This window comes from Engystomops pustulosus, chromosome 3 (genome assembly GCF_040894005.1).
Source record: "Engystomops pustulosus chromosome 3, aEngPut4.maternal, whole genome shotgun sequence".
Classification (NCBI taxonomy): domain Eukaryota; kingdom Metazoa; phylum Chordata; class Amphibia; order Anura; family Leptodactylidae; genus Engystomops; species Engystomops pustulosus.
In genome coordinates this window covers 235,979,853-235,999,519 of record NC_092413.1, presented here as the reverse complement: position 1 = coordinate 235,999,519, position 19,667 = coordinate 235,979,853, and the positions used below count along the sequence as shown (strand labels likewise).

The following is a 19,667-nucleotide window of genomic DNA, read 5'->3' as shown; positions in this document are numbered from 1 at the left end:
GGTGGAAGATGAGGGACTTGTTAAAGAGGGAACCAAGAGGTGACCTTGTCTAAACCCGCCTGCAAAAAGTCCAATGTTAGGATGATCTGTATCTAGGTTCAGGTTGTCCCAGGCAGAATATATAGAACCTGCCCGTTTTTCGGGGTAGCAAATAAGTCTACATCTAGGGTTCCCCAAAGACAACGATCCTTAGGTAGACTTTTTTTTAGGCACAATACTCCCTTCAATTTGTTTGACTAAAGAAGTCCATAACTGTATTCTCCGGACCTTTTAGACTGCAGGAAGGGTTCTTAGATGCTGTTCTGCTTAAGAAAAATCGTCGAAAGTTAAATGCATCAAAGCTGGACTCCTGGTGCCCCCTCGATGATTCAGGATACTGCCATAGATGTTTTATATTTTGTTATTTTCTGTATTACAGGTAGAACCACTTTTAGTGCGTCTCAATTGGCTCCTAATTCCCTGTAGTTTGAAGATCTTCCTAGGATGGTGTTGGCCCAGGCACCCTGAACCAGATGATGGTTACCTGATCTTCTTGTTTCCAAGGAAAGCCATGAATAAGATTCAGAGTCATTAACCACCAATCGGGGGATTGTAACGCTTCACTGGGCCGAAGAATCTTCTGGTCTAGAATTGATTTCATCCCATCCCACATTCTGGGCGTGTGTAGTTGTAGACAATGGCCATGGATGTGTGCCCAAGGAACATCTGGAATGACGGCTGTAAAGAGACCCAACACTGACATTACTGTCCTTATAGAGGGGGGTGATTTGACAACAGACCCTGCACTGCCCCCTGAATCTTTTGGATCTCTTACCTAAATAGGTTCCTAAAAAAGTCTTTGATGGAATGAAAGAGCCCAACTGATCTATATGTGACGCACACTGATTATCTGACTGCTTCCTCCGATTTCCCAACAAGGAGGGAATCGTCCAGGTAAGGAATAAAAATACCCTGACCCTCACATAGAAAGGACGCCATTATAGACACGAACCTTGTACCCTTGGGGCTATTGCAGCTCTTGGGGCTCTGAAGTAAGGGTGGGTTAGGATCCTTTCCCAGAATACTGCCACTCCGAGCTATTTCTGGGAGGACGGATGTATCAGAATACGATAATAAGCATTGGATAAACCGACTGACGCCATAAAACAATCCACGTATAACAAATTTATTGCTGATTTTAAAGTTTTAAACTTTTCAATTAACAAAAATAAAGTGGCTTCAGGTTGATAGTGCGGAGGGGCCCATCCAGGTTCTGGACATTAAATAGGGAGGGGCACTAAGGAGCCCAGACTACCTTAAGAGTGGCCATCAGACCTCCCCCAATGTATCCCACTGGGTAAGGGGGGAGGCACACGATCAGCCAGGGGTGCAGGGTACTCCAGGTCCCCAAAGCTCCGATGAGCACTACCGGAGGGTGAACTAAATCACACTGAGATTCCACAATGGTCTCCCACAGGGACAGGGAACCACAATGAGGTGAAGTCGTGGTCGTGGTGAGGGGGTAATTTAGACTATGACCTCCACAGATGGCCATAGTGTTTCACCTCTCGGTCAGTAGAGTTCATGGACATATGGGTGCAGACCACCACAGAACACTGCAAATTCTTCCCCTCTGGGGATATTTGGGTCCTGACCTGACAGCTGGTGTGGTCATCTCTCCACAGACACTGTACAGAACGCTTAGCTGGGTCCATCGGATTATATTCCACCTGGGTATTGTCAGTAATGTTTTGGATTTGGGCTTTCAGCTGATTTTCTCCAGTAAATGGCCTTTTACCTGTTCCCTGATGGCACAGCATTATCTATATCTCCAGCTGAGCCTCAGATACAGTGAATGGAAAGTGAAGGGCTCAGAGATGGCAGAAGCCATCTTATTGCCATCCACATCAAGTTGTCGCTATTGTTTCAAGTGACGTGAACACAGATGACATCTATTTCGTCCTAGGTTTTGAGGACCAAGCAAGATTTCTCATGTTTATGTGGTTGAGAACACGAAGCTTGACATAGACGTATCCTCTTATAACGGGGTCACACAGTTTTAGCTTGGGCCTTCTGTGTTGACTCCTTTCCGGACTGTCGCAAGGTCTTCTCTGTTTTATAGAGATCCTAATACAACCTTTATTGCTACGCAGATCCAAATCTTGTTGGGTTTTCACAAAGCTTCATGGCTTCAAACACCAGGTTCACCATTGTGACTAATCTCCATTAGAAGTCATCTAAAATGCTTAATCCTCAAATAACAAAGCAAGAGTGCAGGACTGTGTCTCCAAGTCATGGGTAGGACATAGGCGGCCAGGGGACTATCTGACCAACAAACCTCATTACACATAATAATAATGAGATAATAAGATCTCAGCCTGGAAGGAATCCCAGCCTCCCGCACTTGTAGGCTTTTTACGACAAGGTGATGGTTATTAGGTGAAGTTTAGATGAAGTTTCCCTGCAGTAGGTTATAAACCTATATAGCTGGGGGTTTGGTCATTAGTTGGTCACCAGCTGGAATATCCCTGGTTTCTTCATAATAAGACCACATTGGTTACCATACGTCCTGTCTTCTCTTATACTGGCAGCTTGAAGACATCTCAGGAGACGTGTCATGTCTGGGGGAGGTCTGACTAAATCTTTGCCCCAATGATTTAGAGTCAGACAGACTGTGAGATTATCCAATGTATGATTTCCTAGGCAAATACTGAAGTCTGTGCAGGTTATAGGAGATTATGGAGAGTATGGGGTGAAGGAATAGGCAGGAGAGTGACTTTTCCCGAGCTCAGCTCATGGCTGCCTACTACAGAGCATCGGAGCACCTGGAACTCAGAGATGAACCGTGTCCACAAATTGTAAGGACCTCAACCACTCCGTCTTGGTCACAGCTTCCTTTATATGCTCTTCACTACCTCAGAAACCTTATCCATGTTACCAGACCTCAAGGAACACATATCATGTGAATTAGGGAAGTATTCAAATCATTGGATCCCTAAAAACAAAAACCGAGAAATTTCCCCTCATCAACCACAACGTTACTAAACAGAGCACACTGTATACACCCGATTATGTTCAAAGAAGTCGGAGGATTTGTTGTCTTGATTTCCATGAATTCACAGAGGACTGAAAACCACAATATCCAGTAAGGAGCGAAGGGATAGAAGAAGTGCAGAAGATACAGGAGACCTGCTGCTCGCTGCGTTATACAGGAGGCCGAACGATCCCTCTACAAAAGCTAGGGCAGCAGAAAGTCCAGAGACAACATCCTGCAGATAATTACATTCTCAGCACTAAGGAAGGTTCAATTACTTTTCTCACATGATCCTTCAACACCTCCTGTCACTGATGCCACATGAAAGCCAAAACTATTTTGATACTTGAGTTTCTGTCACACTTGAGGAGGAAAAGGCTCTTAAGAGAGTCTGTGGACCCTCTGGACCACCGCGGGAGGTCATGGAGCTAGCCGCAACCCGGGACCGCAGTCTAAGTAGCACCTGGTCTTCACCATGGGATGGTCTTGCTGCGGCAGGGTGCCACCAGGTGGTTCCACGGGTGCGACTAGGCCCGCGGTGGCAGCCAAGGTAGTATGGCAGGAAAGCAGTCCAAACCGGAGAGGACAGCAGGAAACACATCTCAACTCCAAACCCTTATGTAAACTTGTTGAAAGGACCTCACTCCCTTAGCTAGTCTAGTTGCTACAGACTTTGAGACTACACCTCATATACACCGTCTATACATATACACCGTCTATACATATACACCGTCTATACATATACACCGTCTATACATATACACCGTCTATACTTATACACCGTCTATACTTATACACCGTCTATACATATACACCGTCTATACATATACACCGTCTATACATATACACCGTCTATACATATACACCGTCTATACTTATACACCGTCTATACTTATACACCGTCTATACTTATACACCGTCTATACATATACACCGTCTATACATATACACCGTCTATACATATACACCGTCTATACTTATACACCGTCTATACTTATACACCGTCTATACTTATACACCGTCTATACTTATACACCGTCTATACATATACACCGTCTATACATATACACCGTCTATACATATACACCGTCTATACATATACACCGTCTATACTTATACACCGTCTATACTTATACACCGTCTATACTTATACACCGTCTATACATATACACCGTCTATACATATACACCGTCTATACTTATACACCGTCTATACTTATACACCGTCTATACTTATACACCGTCTATACATATACACCGTCTATACATATACACCGTCTATACATATACACCGTCTATACTTATACACCGTCTATACATATACACCGTCTATACTTATACACCGTCTATACTTATACACCATCTATACTTATACACCGTCTATACTTATACACCGTCTATACTTATACACCGTCTATACATATACACCGTCTATACATATACACCGTCTATACATATACACCGTCTATACATATACACCGTCTATACATATACACCGTCTATACATATACACCGTCTATACATATACACCGTCTATACATATACACCGTCTATACATATACACCGTCTATACTTATACACCATATATACTTATACACCGTCTATTCAGAGGGATCACATGAAAGGACACCACTAGCAGCTCATGGCCTCTATGCCCAATATTGTCTCCACAATGGGGGTAATTTTTACCCAAAATGACAAGACTACATTGAAATAAACAGGAAACATCTAGAAGTGACGGAAAACAATAGTAACATACACTTTATTTCCTACAGAAAGACGCTGGGCTGAAAGCAGTCGTACGGCAGAAGCAAGGCACAAACCCTGAAAGCACAGAGCTGCATACTGAGAAGTTCTCTTCCCTGATTGTGGGTGGGGGTCTCCCCCGACATATTGCATTGTGCTGCTGCCACTACAAAGGTCCTGTGGGACACTGGTAGCTTGCCAGTCGGGGAGCCCTGCGGTACAACAGGGAGGCTCGCCAGTGGGCGGAAGCCCTGCGGTACAACGGGGAGGCTCGCCAGTGGGAGGGAGCCCTGCGGTACAACGGGGAGGCTCGCCAGTAGGAGGGAGCCCTGCGGTACAACGGGGAGGCTCGCCAGTGGGAGGGAGCCCTGCGGTACAACGGGGAGGCTCGCCAGTGGGAGGGAGCCCTGCGGTACAACGGGGAGGCTCGCCAGTAGGAGGGAGCCCTGCGGTACAACGGGGAGGCTCGCCAGTGGGAGGGAGCCCTGCGGTACAAGGGGGTGGCTCGCCAGTGGGAGGGAGCCCTGCGGTACAAGGGGGTGGCTCGCCAGTGGGAGGGAGCCCTGCGGTACAACGGGGTGGCTCGCCAGTGGGAGGGAGCCCTGCGGTACAACGGGGTGGCTCGCCAGTGGGAGGGAGCCCTGCGGTACAACGGGGTGGCTCGCCAGTGGGAGGGAGCCCTGCGGTACAACGGGGAGGCTCGCCAGTAGGAGGGAGCCCTGCGGTACAACGGGGAGGCTCGCCAGTGGGAGGGAGCCCTGCGGTACAACGGGGAGGCTCGCCAGTGGGAGGGAGCCCTGCGGTACAAGGGGGTGGCTCGCCAGTGGGAGGGAGCCCTGCGGTACAAGGGGGTGGCTCGCCAGTGGGAGGGAGCCCTGCGGTACAACGGGGTGGCTCGCCAGTGGGAGGGAGCCCTGCGGTACAACGGGGTGGCTCGCCAGTGGGAGGGAGCCCTGCGGTACAACGGGGTGGCTCGCCAGTGGGAGGGAGCCCTGCGGTACAACGGGGTGGCTCGCCAGTGGGAGGGAGCCCTGCGGTACAACGGGGTGGCTCGCCAGTGGGAGGGAGCCCTGCGGTACAACAAGGAGGCTCGCCAGTGGGCGGAAGCCCTGCGGTACAACGGGGAGGCTCGCCAGTGGGAGGGAGCCCTGCGGTACAACGGGGAGGCTCGCCAGTGGGCGGAAGCCCTGCGGTACAACGGGGAGGCTCGCCAGTGGGAGGGAGCCCTGCGGTACAACGGGGAGGCTCGCCAGTAGGAGGGAGCCCTGCGGTACAACGGGGAGGCTCGCCAGTGGGAGGGAGCCCTGCGGTACAACGGGGAGGCTCGCCAGTGGGAGGGAGCCCTGCGGTACAAGGGGGTGGCTCGCCAGTGGGAGGGAGCCCTGCGGTACAAGGGGGTGGCTCGCCAGTGGGAGGGAGCCTTGCGGTACAACGGGGTGGCTCGCCAGTGGGAGGGAGCCCTGCGGTACAACGGGGTGGCTCGCCAGTGGGAGGGAGCCCTGCGGTACAACGGGGTGGCTCGCCAGTGGGAAGGAGCCCTGCGGTACAACGGGGAGGCTCGCCAGTGGGAGGGAGCCCTGCGGTACAACAGGGTTGCTCGCCAGTGGGAGGGAGCCCTGCGGTACAAGGGTGTGGCTCGCCAGTGGTAGGGAGCCCTGCGGTACAACAGGGTTGCTTGCCAGTGGGAGGGAGCCCTGCGGTAAAAGGGGGTGGCTCGCCAGTGGGAGGGAGCCCTGCGGTAAAAGGGGGTGGCTCGCCAGTGGGAGGGAGCCCTGCGGTAAAAGGGGGTGGCTCGCCAGTGGGAGGGAGCCCTGAGGTACAACGGGGTGGCTCGCCAGTGGGAAGGAGCCCTGCGGTACAAGGGGGAGGCTCGCCAATGAGAAGGAGCCTGCGGTACAACAAGGTGGCTTGCCAGTGGGAGGGAGCCCTGCGGTAAAAGGGGGTGGCTTGCCAGTGGGAGGGAGCCCTGCGGTACAACGGGGTGGCTTGCCAGTGGGAGGGAGCCCTGCGGTACAACGGGGTGGCTCGCCAGTGGGAAGGAGCCCTGCGGTACAACGGGGAGGCTCGCCAGTGGGAGGGAGCCCTGCGGTACAACAGGGTTGCTCGCCAGTGGGAAGGAGCCCTGCGGTACAACGGGGAGGCTCGCCAGTGGGAGGGAGCCCTGCGGTCACCTTGCCATCTTTAGCTCCTCGCCAATGGATCTTAATTATGTTCAAGGAGGGCAATTATCAAAACTAAGTGGCAATGTTAATATTCCACCAATATTTTCCTTACATCTCAGAAAGCATCCAGTGTGACATACATGTAATGGTAGGGGCCACACCTTAGGATGGGGAAATTGCCAGAGACAATGGAGTCCAAAGACTTGTCATGGTGTGCTGCAGATGATCTATAGGAGCCTCGTTCTCTGGAGGGATTGGAGTCATCTATTGCTGCTTGCTTTACGGTACAGGAGGTGAGGAGTTTTACAATCAGCTCCAGCTTCAAGAATGTCCAGGAAAACCAAGGATCAAGTGACTAATAAATAAGTGGAGGTTTCACCCACAGATGGCGTGGGTCTGGGCACACAACTACACTCAGAAGTCCATGTTGCATTCATCACTCTCGTACCATTCAGAAGGTGCATCAGTGCCAAAGAAACGGTCACCAAAATTACCTACAGAGGAAACAGAGGGTTAATTGCCTATAGAACATAGACAGGACGATAACATAATATGAGATACATCCCACCAGATCGGCCTCCTCCTTACCAATGCCTGGAATTATATGAAATTCCTGGTTGACGCGTTTATCCACGGCCGTGGTGATGATGCGGACGCGGGGGAAGGCGTATGCCACGGAGTGTACACCCATCTCTGCCATTAGCAAGGAAATCAAAAAGATCTTGTCCTCTTGAACATCATGATCCTAGAAGAGCATGAACGGACATGTGACCACCGCCACTCCAAACAAAGTGACCTGAGGAGACCCCCACAAATATCCAGGATGATTAGAACGGAGGTCACCTACCAGGAGGACACGGATGGCCATCATGGCAGCAGCCCCGGTGGACACGGTACTGTCCATGAGGATGACATAATCCTCACTGATCTCCTTAGGCAGCCGCAGGTAATGGAGCTGTAGAGAAAACTATGATATGAGCAGGACCCTCTGGCTGCCAGCCCTCTCCATCCACTACATACATCACATACATCTCACACACGGCTTGTGGCCCTCCTGCAGTATACGGTGTGACATACGTGTAACATGTAACGCTCACCTCTGGCTGCCAGCCCTCTCCATCCACTACATACATCACATACATCTCACACACGGCTTGTGGCCCTCCTGCAGTATACGGTCTATACGTGTAACATGTAACGCTCACCTCTGGTTCTCCTGTATTGTGGTTGGTCTGGATCAGGATCTTGCCTAGTCGGATGTCCTTACACACCGCGGTGAGGGCCTGCTCCATGGTCTCCCCAGCCCGCAGGATAGACACCCCTGTGATCTACAATATGAGGACAGTTCTGTAACTTCTTAGAACAGTAAACCCAAATCCCGGACAGAGAGACCAGGACAGGGCGAGCCTGTGACCTACCAGACCCAGCAGGCACTTTTCATGAAGTATGCACTCACATATCTGGCCCGTCCCATGGCGGCAGGTGTCATCAGACTTCTCCCGTCTGGGTCAGTACATGCCCCTCAATACTTACCCGCTGCCGATGGAACCTCTTCCCCTGATACAATGTCCCCTGTGGAGTCTCCACTGTCACAGGCTGAAGAGGGAAACATCAATAATATAAAACCTGCAGAAACCTCAGGAAAGCAGGAGCGCTCACATGCACGTGGCACCTACATTGAGTGGGAGGAAGGAGAGCGCGTGCTCGATCAGGAGACGCATCAGCCGCTTGGAGTAGAAGATGAACTCATCCCGGTTGGTGTCCTTGTTCCTGGAATGGCAGGTATTGTATTATTGATGGGGGTGAGCCCGGTGGGGTGGGCTACCGTGGCAGTTGGTGTACAGATCCCACCTGATAATGGTGTGCATCCCCCGCACTTGTGGAGTACTCTGCAGAACGCTCAGGGTATCAGGAAGAGGTTGTCCTTGATGAGCCGAAGCCAATGCTGCCCTAATGAGAGTGTAAGGGGGTCAGTGCATACAAATAAGAGTACACCCCTCGAGACATCACCACAGCAACCAAACACATGCACTACAAGACACTGCAACAATGTGTCTCCACCGCCCGCACTACAAGACATTGCTACAATGTGTCTCCACCGCCCGCACTACAAGACATTGCTACAATGTGTCTCCACCGCCCGCACTACAAGACATTGCTACAATGTGTCTCCACCGCCCGCACTACAAGACATTGCTACAATGTGTCTCCACCGCCTGCACTACAAGACATTGCTACAATGTGTCTCCAGCGCCTGCACTACAAGACATTGCTACAATGTGTCTCCACCGCCCGCACTACAAGACATTGCTACAATGTGTCTCCACCGCCCGCACTACAAGACATTGCTACAATGTGTCTCCACCGCCCGCACTACAAGACATTGCTACAATGTGTCTCCACCGCCCGCACTACAAGACATTGCTACAATGTGTCTCCACCGCCCGCACTACAAGACATTGCTACAATGTGTCTCCAGCGCCCGCACTACAAGACATTGCTACAATGTGTCTCCACCGCCCGCACTACAAGACATTGCTACAATGTGTCTCCACCGCCCGCACTACAAGACACTGCTACAATGTGTCTCCACCGCCTGCACTACAAGACATTGCTACAATGTGTCTCCAGCGCCCGCACTACAAGACACTGCTACAATGTGTCTCCAGCGCCTGCACTACAAGACATTGCTACAATGTGTCTCCAGCGCCTGCACTACAAGACATTGCTACAATGTGTCTCCACCGCCTGCACTACAAGACATTGCTACAATGTGTCTCCACCGCCTGCACTACAAGACATTGCTACAATGTGTCTCCACCGCCTGCACTACAAGACATTGCTACAATGTGTCTCCACCGCCTGCACTACAAGACATTGCTACAATGTGTCTCCACCGCCCGCACTACAAGACATTGCTACAATGTGTCTCCAGCGCCCGCACTACAAGACATTGCTACAATGTGTCTCCAGCGCCCGCACTACAAGACATTGCTACAATGTGTCTCCAGCGCCCGCACTACAAGACATTGCTACAATGTGTCTCCAGCGCCCGCACTACAAGACATTGCTACAATGTGTCTCCAGCGCCCGCACTACAAGACATTGCTACAATGTGTCTCCACCGCCTGCACTACAAGACATTGCTACAATGTGTCTCCACCGCCTGCACTACAAGACATTGCTACAATGTGTCTCCACCGCCCGCACTACAAGACATTGCTACAATGTGTCTCCAGCGCCCGCACTACAAGACATTGCTACAATGTGTCTCCAGCGCCCGCACTACAAGACATTGCTACAATGTGTCTCCAGCGCCCGCACTACAAGACATTGCTACAATGTGTCTCCAGCGCCCGCACTACAAGACATTGCTACAATGTGTCTCCACCGCCCGCACTACAAGACATTGCTACAATGTGTCTCCAGCGCCTGCACTACAAGACATTGCTACAATGTGTCTCCACCGCCCGCACTACAAGACACTGCTACAATGTGTCTCCACCGCCCGCACTACAAGACATTGCTACAATGTGTCTCCACCGCCCGCACTACAAGACATTGCTACAATGTGTCTCCACCGCCCGCACTACAAGACATTGCTACAATGTGTCTCCACTGCCTGCACTACAAGACATTGCTACAATGTGTCTCCACCGCCCGCACTACAAGACATTGCTACAATGTGTCTCCAGCGCCCGCACTACAAGACATTGCTACAATGTGTCTCCAGCGCCCGCACTACAAGACATTGCTACAATGTGTCTCCAGCGCCCGCACTACAAGATATTGCTACAATGTGTCTCCACCGCCTGCACTACAAGATATTGCTACAATGTGTCTCCACCGCCTGCACTACAAGACATTGCTACAATGTGTCTCCACCGCCTGCACTACAAGACATTGCTACAATGTGTCTCCACCGCCTGCACTACAAGACATTGCTACAATGTGTCTCCACCGCCTGCACTACAAGACATTGCTACAATGTGTCTCCAGCGCCTGCACTACAAGACATTGCTACAATGTGTCTCCAGCGCCTGCACTACAAGACATTGCTACAATGTGTCTCCACCGCCTGCACTACAAGATATTGCTACAATGTGTCTCCACCGCCTGCACTACAAGACATTGCTACAATGTGTCTCCACCGCCTGCACTACAAGACATTGCTACAATGTGTCTCCACCGCCCGCACTACAAGACATTGCTACAATGTGTCTCCACCGCCCGCACTACAAGACATTGCTACAATGTGTCTCCAGCGCCCGCACTACAAGACATTGCTACAATGTGTCTCCAGCGCCTGCACTACACCTTGTGTGACCCCACGTCTTCTCACCCAGCTCCCTCAACAAGGACTCAAGGGCTCGGGCTGATCTGCAGAGCATCGCGTCTTCACTTACTAACACCCCCCATCACTACAATATCATTGCACAACCAGGAATACTGCACCCTCGTAGCCATTATCACATCAGGATCTGTGCCAGGAAACCCTCAAAGCTATAAACCCCCCTCCAAAAAGTAAGAAGACGCAGGAGTCACTCCAAGAGACCAATCAGTAGTCCCTACAAGACCAGAACCACCGGAAAATCAGTAGTCCCTACAAGACCAGAACCACCGGAAAATCAGTAGTCCCTACAAGACCAGAACCACCTGAAAATCAGTAGTCCCTACAAGACCAGATCCACCTGAAAATCAGTAGTCCCTACAAAACCAGAACCACCTGAAAATCAGTAGTCCCTACAAGACCAGAACCACCTGAAAATCAGTAGTCCCTACAAGACCAGAACCACCTGAAAATCAGTAGTCCCTACAAGACCAGAACCACCTGAAAATCAGTAGTCCCTACAAGACCAGAACCACCTGAAAATCAGTAGTCCCTACAAGACCAGAACCACCGGAAAATCAGTAGTCCCTACAAGACCAGAACCACCTGAAAATCAGTAGTCCCTACAAGACCAGAACCACCGGAAAATCAGTAGTCCCTACAAGACCAGAACCACCGGAAAATCAGTAGTCCCTACAAGACCAGAACCACCTGAAAATCAGTAGTGACCAGCTGGAAGAACGTAACTTCAACACAAGACTCATCCAAACCCCAAGCATTTCCACCTGGATCCAACCTCAATGTCCACTCCAAGACAATGACCAGGACTACAACAGCTGGACACATCCAAACCTCCAGCACCGGTCTCCACAAGACAACCTCCTACCAGATACAACCCAATAAAAAGCCCTACAAACCAACACCTCCTGACTAGAGATGAGCAGATCCGATCACCCCGGGAGGCCTGGACCTCCTGACTAGAGATGAGCAGATCCGATCACCCCGGAGAACTGGACCTCCTGACTAGAGATGAGCACATCCGATCACCCCGGAGACCTGGACCTCCTGACTAGAGATGAGCAGATCCGATGACCCCGGAGACCTGGACCTCCTGACTAGAGATGAGCACATCCGATCACCCCGGAGACCTGGACCTCCTGACTAGAGATGAGCAGATCCGATCACCCCGGAGACCTGGACCTCCTGACTAGAGATGAGCACATCCGATCACCCCGGGAGACCTGGACCTCCTGACTAGAGATGAGCAGATCCGATCACCCCGGAGACCTGGACCTCCTGACTAGAGATGAGCACATCCGATCACCCCGGGAGACCTGGACCTCCTGACTAGAGATGAGCACATCCGATCACCCCGGAGAACTGGACCTCCTGACTAGAGATGAGCACATCCGATCACCCCGGAGACATGGACCTCCTGACTAGAGATGAGCAGATCCGATCACCCCGGAGACCTGGACCTCCTGACTAGAGATGAGCAGATCCGATCACCCCGGGAGACCTGGACCTCCTGACTAGAGATGAGCACATCCGATCACCCCGGAGACCTGGACCTCCTGACTAGAGATGAGCACATCCGATCACCCCGGGAGACCTGGACCTCCTGACTAGAGATGAGCAGATCCGATCACCCCGGGAGACCTGGACCTCCTGACTAGAGATGAGCAGATCCGATCACCCCGGGAGACCTGGACCTCCTGACTAGAGATGAGCACATCCGATCACCCCGGGAGACCTGGACCTCCTGACTAGAGATGAGCAGATCCGATCACCCCGGGAGACCTGGACCTCCTGACTAGAGATGAGCACATCCGATCACCCCGGAGACCTGGACCTCCTGACTAGAGATGAGCACATCCGATCACCCCGGGAGACCTGGACCTCCTGACTAGAGATGAGCAGATCCGATCACCCCGGAGACCTGGACCTCCTGACTAGAGATGAGCACATCCGATCACCCCGGAGACCTGGACCTCCTGACTAGAGATGAGCACATCCGATCACCCCGGGAGACCTGGACCTCCTGACTAGAGATGAGCACATCCGATCACCCCGGGAGACCTGGACCTCCTGACTAGAGATGAGCAGATCCGATCACCCCGGGAGACCTGGACCTCCTGACTAGAGATGAGCAGATCCGATCACCCCGGGAGACCTGGACCTCCTGACTAGAGATGAGCACATCCGATCACCCCGGGAGACCTGGACCTCCTGACTAGAGATGAGCAGATCCGATCACCCCGGGAGACCTGGACCTCCTGACTAGAGATGAGCACATCCGATCACCCCGGAGACCTGGACCTCCTGACTAGAGATGAGCACATCCGATCACCCCGGGAGACCTGGACCTCCTGACTAGAGACGAGCACATCCGATCACCCCGGAGACCTGGACCTCCTGACTAGAGATGAGCACATCCGATCACCCCGGGAGACCTGGACCTCCTGACTAGAGATGAGCACATCCGATCACCCCGGGAGACCTGGACCTCCTGACTAGAGATGAGCAGATCCGATCACCCCGGAGACCTGGACCTCCTGACTAGAGATGAGCAGATCCGATCACCCCGGAGACCTGGACCTCCTGACTAGAGATGAGCAGATCCGATCACCCCGGAGACCTGGACCTCCTGACTAGAGATGAGCAGATCCGATCACCCCGGAGACCTGGACCTCCTGACTAGAGATGAGCAGATCCGATCACCCCGGGAGACCTGGACCTCCTGACTAGAGATGAGCACATCCGATCACCCCGGAGACCTGGACCTCCTGACTAGAGATGAGCAGATCCGATCACCTCGGAGACCTGGACCTCCTGACTAGAGATGAGCAGATCCGATCACCCCGGAGACCTGGACCTCCTGACTAGAGATGAGCAGATCCGATCACCCCGGAGACCTGGACCTCCTGACTAGAGATGAGCACAACCGATCACCCCGGGAGACCTGGACCTCCTGACTAGAGATGAGCAGATCCGATCACCCCAGAGACCTGGACCTCCTGACTAGAGATGAGCACATCCGATCACCCCGGGAGACCTGGACCTCCTGACTAGAGATGAGCACAACCGATCACCCCGGGAGACCTGGACCTCCTGACTAGAGATGAGCAGATCCGATCACCCCGGGAGACCTGGACCTCCTGACTAGAGATGAGCAGATCCGATCACCCCGGAGACCTGGACCTCCTGACAAGAGATGAGCAGATCCGATCACCCCGGGAGACCTGGACCTCCTGACTCGCTCCAAGCCAAGGAACAGCCCAACCAACCCATCCGGTCATTCCAAGGTGAGAACTATCCAGATCAAATTATTCATCGATGGTCACAGCAGAGCAAACCCACTCTGATCACACCCACCAACCTACACCGAGGAGAGCACATGCCACCAACATGACCTTATAGAAGACACATCTCATCTCCACCGTCCAATGACCGGCTCATTCCATCGACTTCTTGTATACTGACCCCCGATTCAGGCAACATTAATAAAACCCAAGGCCCCCCTAAGACTGCCCACCACTCGTAATGTGCTGGATATAATCTTATCCCTATGATCACCCCAACCCCATGACCAGAAGATACAAGTCTAACATCTCCTCACTCCTAAACAAGCCCAACATCTGTACTAACCGAAGCCACGGGGCAGCTCAACATCAGCACCAACGACCCAAACCAACGTCCACCACAATCCCCCCGACACCAGGGGAACCCTCCAGGCCATGAGCAGTGCCACCAGAGGAACCCTCCAGACCATGAGCAGTGCCACCAGAGGAACCCTCCAGGCCATGGGCAGTGCCACCAGAGGAACCCTCCAGGCCACGGGCAGTGCCACCAGAGGAACCCTCCAGGCCACGGGCAGTGCCACCAGAGGAACCCTCCAGGCCACGAGCAGTGCCACCAGAGGAACCCTCCAGGCCACGAGCAGTGCCACCAGAGGAACCCTCCAGGCCACGAGCAGTGCCACCAGAGGAACCCTCCAGGCCACGAGCAGTGCCACCAGAGGAACCCTCCAGGCCACGAGCAGTGCCACCAGAGGAACCCTCCAGGCCACGAGCAGTGCCACCAGAGGAACCCTCCAGGCCACGAGCAGTGCCACCAGAGGAACCCTCCAGGCCACGAGCAGTGCCACCAGAGGAACCCTCCAGACCACGAGCAGTGCCACCAGAGGAACCCTCCAGGCCATGGGCAGTGCCACCAGAGGATCCCTCCAGACCATGAGCAGTGCCACCAGAGGAACCCTCCAGGCCATGAGCAGTGCCACCAGAGGAACCCTCCAGGCCATGAGCAGTGCCACCAGAGGAACCCTCCAGGCCATGAGCAGTGCCACCAGAGGAACCCTCCAGGCCATGAGCAGTGCCACCAGAGGAACCCTCCAGGCCATGAGCAGTGCCACCAGAGGAACCCTCCAGGCCATGAGCAGTGCCACCAGAGGAACCCTCCAGGCCATGAGCAGTGCCACCAGAGGAACCCTCCAGGCCATGAGCAGTGCCACCAGAGGAACCCTCCAGGCCATGAGCAGTGCCACCAGAGGAACCCTCCAGGCCATGAGCAGTGCCACCAGAGGAACCCTCCAGGCAATGACCTGTCCCACCATGGCTGGCCGTGTCCTTAGCATGCACCACACGTCAGTGGAGGTCACACATGCAGAAAACAGGCGGCTCACATGTCCCATCGCTGCATCCTCTGCACCGAACCGACCATGAAAGGAAAAGACAAGAATGAAGCCGAGAGAGGATCTCAGCACAGACACACAGGAGTAACAGGAGGACATTACACCGGGAATACAGGGTCCTGAGGAGTTACAGGAGGACATTACACCAGGAATACAGGGTCCTGAGGAGTAACAGGAGGACATTACACCGGGAATACAGGTGTCCTGAGGAGTAACAGGAGGACATTACACCGGGAATACAGGGTCCTGAGGAGTGACAGGAGGACATAACACCGGGAATACAGGGTCCTGAGGAGTAACAGGAGGACATTACACCGGGAATACAGGTGTCCTGAGGAGTAACAGGAGGACATTACACCGGGAATACAGGTGTCCTGAGGAGTAACAGGAGGACATTACACCGGGAATACAGGTGTCCTGAGGAGTAACAGGAGGACATTACACCGGGAATACAAGGTCCTGAGGAGTAACAGGAGGACATTACACCGGGAATACAGGGTCCTGAGGAGTAACAGGAGGACATTACACCGGGAATACAGGGTCCTGAGGAGTAACAGGAGGACATTACACCGGGAATACGGGAGTCCTGAGGAGTAACAGGAGGACATTACACCGGGAATACAGGGTCCTGAGGAGTAACAGGAGGACATTACACCGGGAATACAGGTGTCCTGAGGAGTAACAGGAGGACATTACACCGGGAATACAGGTGTCCTGAGGAGTAACAGGAGGACATTACACCGGGAATACAAGGTCCTGAGGAGTAACAGGAGGACATTACACCGGGAATACAGGGTCCTGAGGAGTAACAGGAGGACATTACACCGGGAATACAGGGTCCTGAGGAGTAACAGGAGGACATTACACCGGGAATACGGGAGTCCTGAGGAGTAACAGGAGGACATTACACCGGGAATACAGGGTCCTGAGGAGTAACAGGAGGACATTACACCGGGAATACAGGTGTCCTGAGGAGTAACAGGAGGACATTACACCGGGAATACAGGGTCCTGAGGAGTAACAGGAGGACATTACACCGGGAATACAGGGTCCTGAGGAGTAACAGGAGGACATTACACCGGGAATACGGGAGTCCTGAGGAGTAACAGGAGGACATTACACCGGGAATACAGGGTCCTGAGGAGTAACAGGAGGACATTACACCGGGAATGCAGGTGTCCTGAGGAGTAACAGGAGGACATTACACCAGTAATACAGGTGTCCTGAGGAGTAACAGGAGGACATTACACCGGGAATACAGGGTCCTGAGGAGTAACAGGAGGACATTACACCGGGAATACAGGGTCCTGAGGAGTAACAGGAGGACATTACACCGGGAATACAGGTGTCCTGAGGAGTAACAGGAGGACATTACACCGGGAATACAGGGTCCTGAGGAGTAACAGGAGGACATTACACCGGGAATACAGGTGTCCTGAGGAGTAACAGGAGGACATTACACCGGGAATACAGGGTCCTGAGGAGTAACAGGAGGACATTACACCGGGAATACAGGGTCCTGAGGAGTAACAGGAGGACATTACACCGGGAATACGGGAGTCCTGAGGAGTAACAGGAGGACATTACACCGGGAATGCTGGTGTCCTGAGGAGTAACAGGAGGACAGTACACTGGGAATGCAGGTGTCCTGAGGAGTAACAGGAGGACAGTACACTGGGAATGCAGGTGTCCTGAGGAGTAACAGGAGGACATTACACCGGGAATATGGGAGTCCTGAGGAGTAACAGGAGGACATTACACCGGGAATGCTGGTGTCCTGAGGAGTAACAGGAGGACATTACACCAGTAATACAGGTGTCCTGAGGAGTAACAGGAGGACATTACACCGGGAATTCAGGGTCCTGAGGAGTAACAGGAGGACATTACACCGGGAATACAGGTGTCCTGAGGAGTAACAGGAGGACATTACACCAGTAATCAATGTGTTATGTGCTCCTCAGGGGCACATGGGTGGTAGTAGTAGGATATCAGTATACACTAGAGAGGGAGAAGTAGGATTATGTTGCACCAGAGAAGGAGGGATGTAACAGTTCACTATAATAGTAGTAGAAGGTTAATACACCCGGAGAGACTCGAGGATAACAGTCTGTAGGTCCTAGACTGCCCACCCACATCCCACCCGTCATACACTTCCCACACTCCTACCTCACCGTGATCTCCCGCTGACACAGCAATCACAGGCCACAGGATTACGTCACGCAGGCGGGACCACACGGGTGCGGTTAGAAAGAGAAGGAAAACAACATGAAACACGGCAAATGGAAGTGAGAAGACAGGGAAGAGGGCGAGCCGAGCTCCGAGGGAGCCAGGGAGGGGGCCAGGTAGCTGCGCATTAGCAGAAGCTGCGGAGAGGAAGGCTGAGGGCGGGTGGGTGCTGGATACACCGGGAAGGAGCAAGCGGAAGCGCTGTCTAAAGGCGAAAGGAGAGCGGGAGGGGACACTGGGAGGGCAAAGGAGTGGGGAGGGGGCGGCACCTTCAGGACGGGACAGGAGAGTGGGCGGGGCCGCTGGGAGGGCAAAGGAGTGGGGAGGGGGCGGCACCTTCAGGACGGGACAGGAGATGGGGCGGGGGCGGCACCTTCAGGACGGGACAGGAGAGTGGGCGGGGCCGCTGGGAGGGCAAAGGAGTGGGGAGGGGGCGACACCTTCAGGACGGGACAGGAGAGTGGGCGGGGCCGCTGGGAGGGCAAAGGAGTGGGGAGGGGGCGGCACCTTCAGGACGGGACAGGAGATGGGGCGGGGCCACTGGGAGGGCAAAGGAGTGGGGACGGGGCGGCACCTTCAGGAGGGGACAGGAGAGTGGGCGGGGCCGCTGGGAGGGCAAAGGAGTGGGGAGGGGGCGGCACCTTCAGGACGGGACAGGAGATGGGGCGGGGCCACTGGGAGGGCAAAGGAGTGGGGAGGGGGCGGCACCTTCAGGACGGGACAGGAGATGGGGCGGGGCCACTGGGAGGGCAAAGGAGTGGGAACGGGGCGGCACCTTCAGGACGGGACAGGAGAGTGGGTGGGGCCGCTGGGAGGGCAAAGGAGTGGGGAGGGGGCACTGTCTGGATGGGAAAGGAGAGGGGGCGGGGCCACTGGGAGGGCAAAGGAGTGGGGAGGGGGCACTGTCTGGATGGGAAAGGAGAGGGGGCGGGGCCACTGGGAGTGTAAAGAAGTGGGGAGGGGGCACTGTCTGGATGGGAAAGGAGAGGGGGCGGGGCCACTGGGAGGGCAAAGAAGTGGGCGGCACCTTCTGGGCGGGACAGGAGAGGGGGTAGGGCCGCTGGGAGAGCAAAAGAGAGTGTGTGGGGGGAGGGGGCGTCACCACCTGGACGGGAAAGGAGAGGGGGCCGGCCGCTGGAAGGGCAAAGGACTGGGGCACCTTCTCGTTAGGACAGGAGATGGGGTGGGGGCCAGGCACTGTCTGGATGGGAAAGGAGAGGGGGCGGGGGCGCTGGGAGGGAAAAGGAGTGGGTTGGGGGGGGGGGCGCACCTTCTGGACAGGAAAGGACAGGGGGCGGGGCCACTGGGAGGGAAAAGGAGTGGGTTGGGGGGGGGCGCACCTTCTGGACAGGAAAGGACAGGGGGCGGGGCCACTGGGAGGGGGCGGGCACCGTCTGGACGGGAAAGGAGCGGAGGCTGGCACTGCCGGGAGGTAACGGTGTTTAGGTGATTGGGATGAGAGGACAGGGTGAGAGGTGCAGAGGATTCGGGTGATGAGGGG

The 19,667-nt window shown here is 53.9% G+C and overlaps 1 protein-coding gene across 2 annotated transcripts; it reads right to left on the bottom strand.

Moving 5' to 3' along the window:
- Positions 1-6,866: 6,866 nt before the first annotated feature.
- Positions 6,867-19,332, bottom strand: LOC140122827 (uridine-cytidine kinase-like 1). Of its 2 annotated transcripts, none has more exons than XM_072144066.1 (8): positions 15,932-16,081; positions 8,772-8,870; positions 8,597-8,690; positions 8,454-8,516; positions 8,126-8,248; positions 7,768-7,875; positions 7,509-7,665; positions 6,867-7,414 (listed from the first exon to the last, which is right to left on the bottom strand). In XM_072144066.1, exons 1-8 carry the CDS (start codon positions 15,967-15,969, stop codon positions 7,335-7,337), a joined length of 762 nt encoding a protein of 253 aa, XP_072000167.1. In that variant the 5' UTR covers positions 15,970-16,081; the 3' UTR covers positions 6,867-7,334. The 2 variants fall into 2 exon arrangements, with proteins under 2 accessions (XP_072000167.1, XP_072000168.1); XM_072144067.1 differs by lacking the exon at positions 15,932-16,081 and adding an exon at positions 18,107-19,332 and having other exon boundaries at positions 6,870-7,414.
- Between the last annotated feature and the right edge of the window lie 335 nt (positions 19,333-19,667).

Bases quoted from the DNA above. Each gene is read 5' to 3' on its own strand.
- LOC140122827 (XM_072144066.1), bottom strand. From the start codon at position 15,969: ATGGTCGGTTCGGTGCAGAGGATGCAGCGATGGGACAT. The intron at 8,871-15,931 runs GTGAGCCGCCTG...CACTCTCATTAG, and splicing joins AGGATGCAGCGATGGGACAT to GGCAGCATTGGCTTCGGCTC. The intron at 7,876-8,125 runs GTGAGCGTTACA...TTTTCTCTACAG, and splicing joins ACAATACAGGAGAACCAGAG to CTCCATTACCTGCGGCTGCC.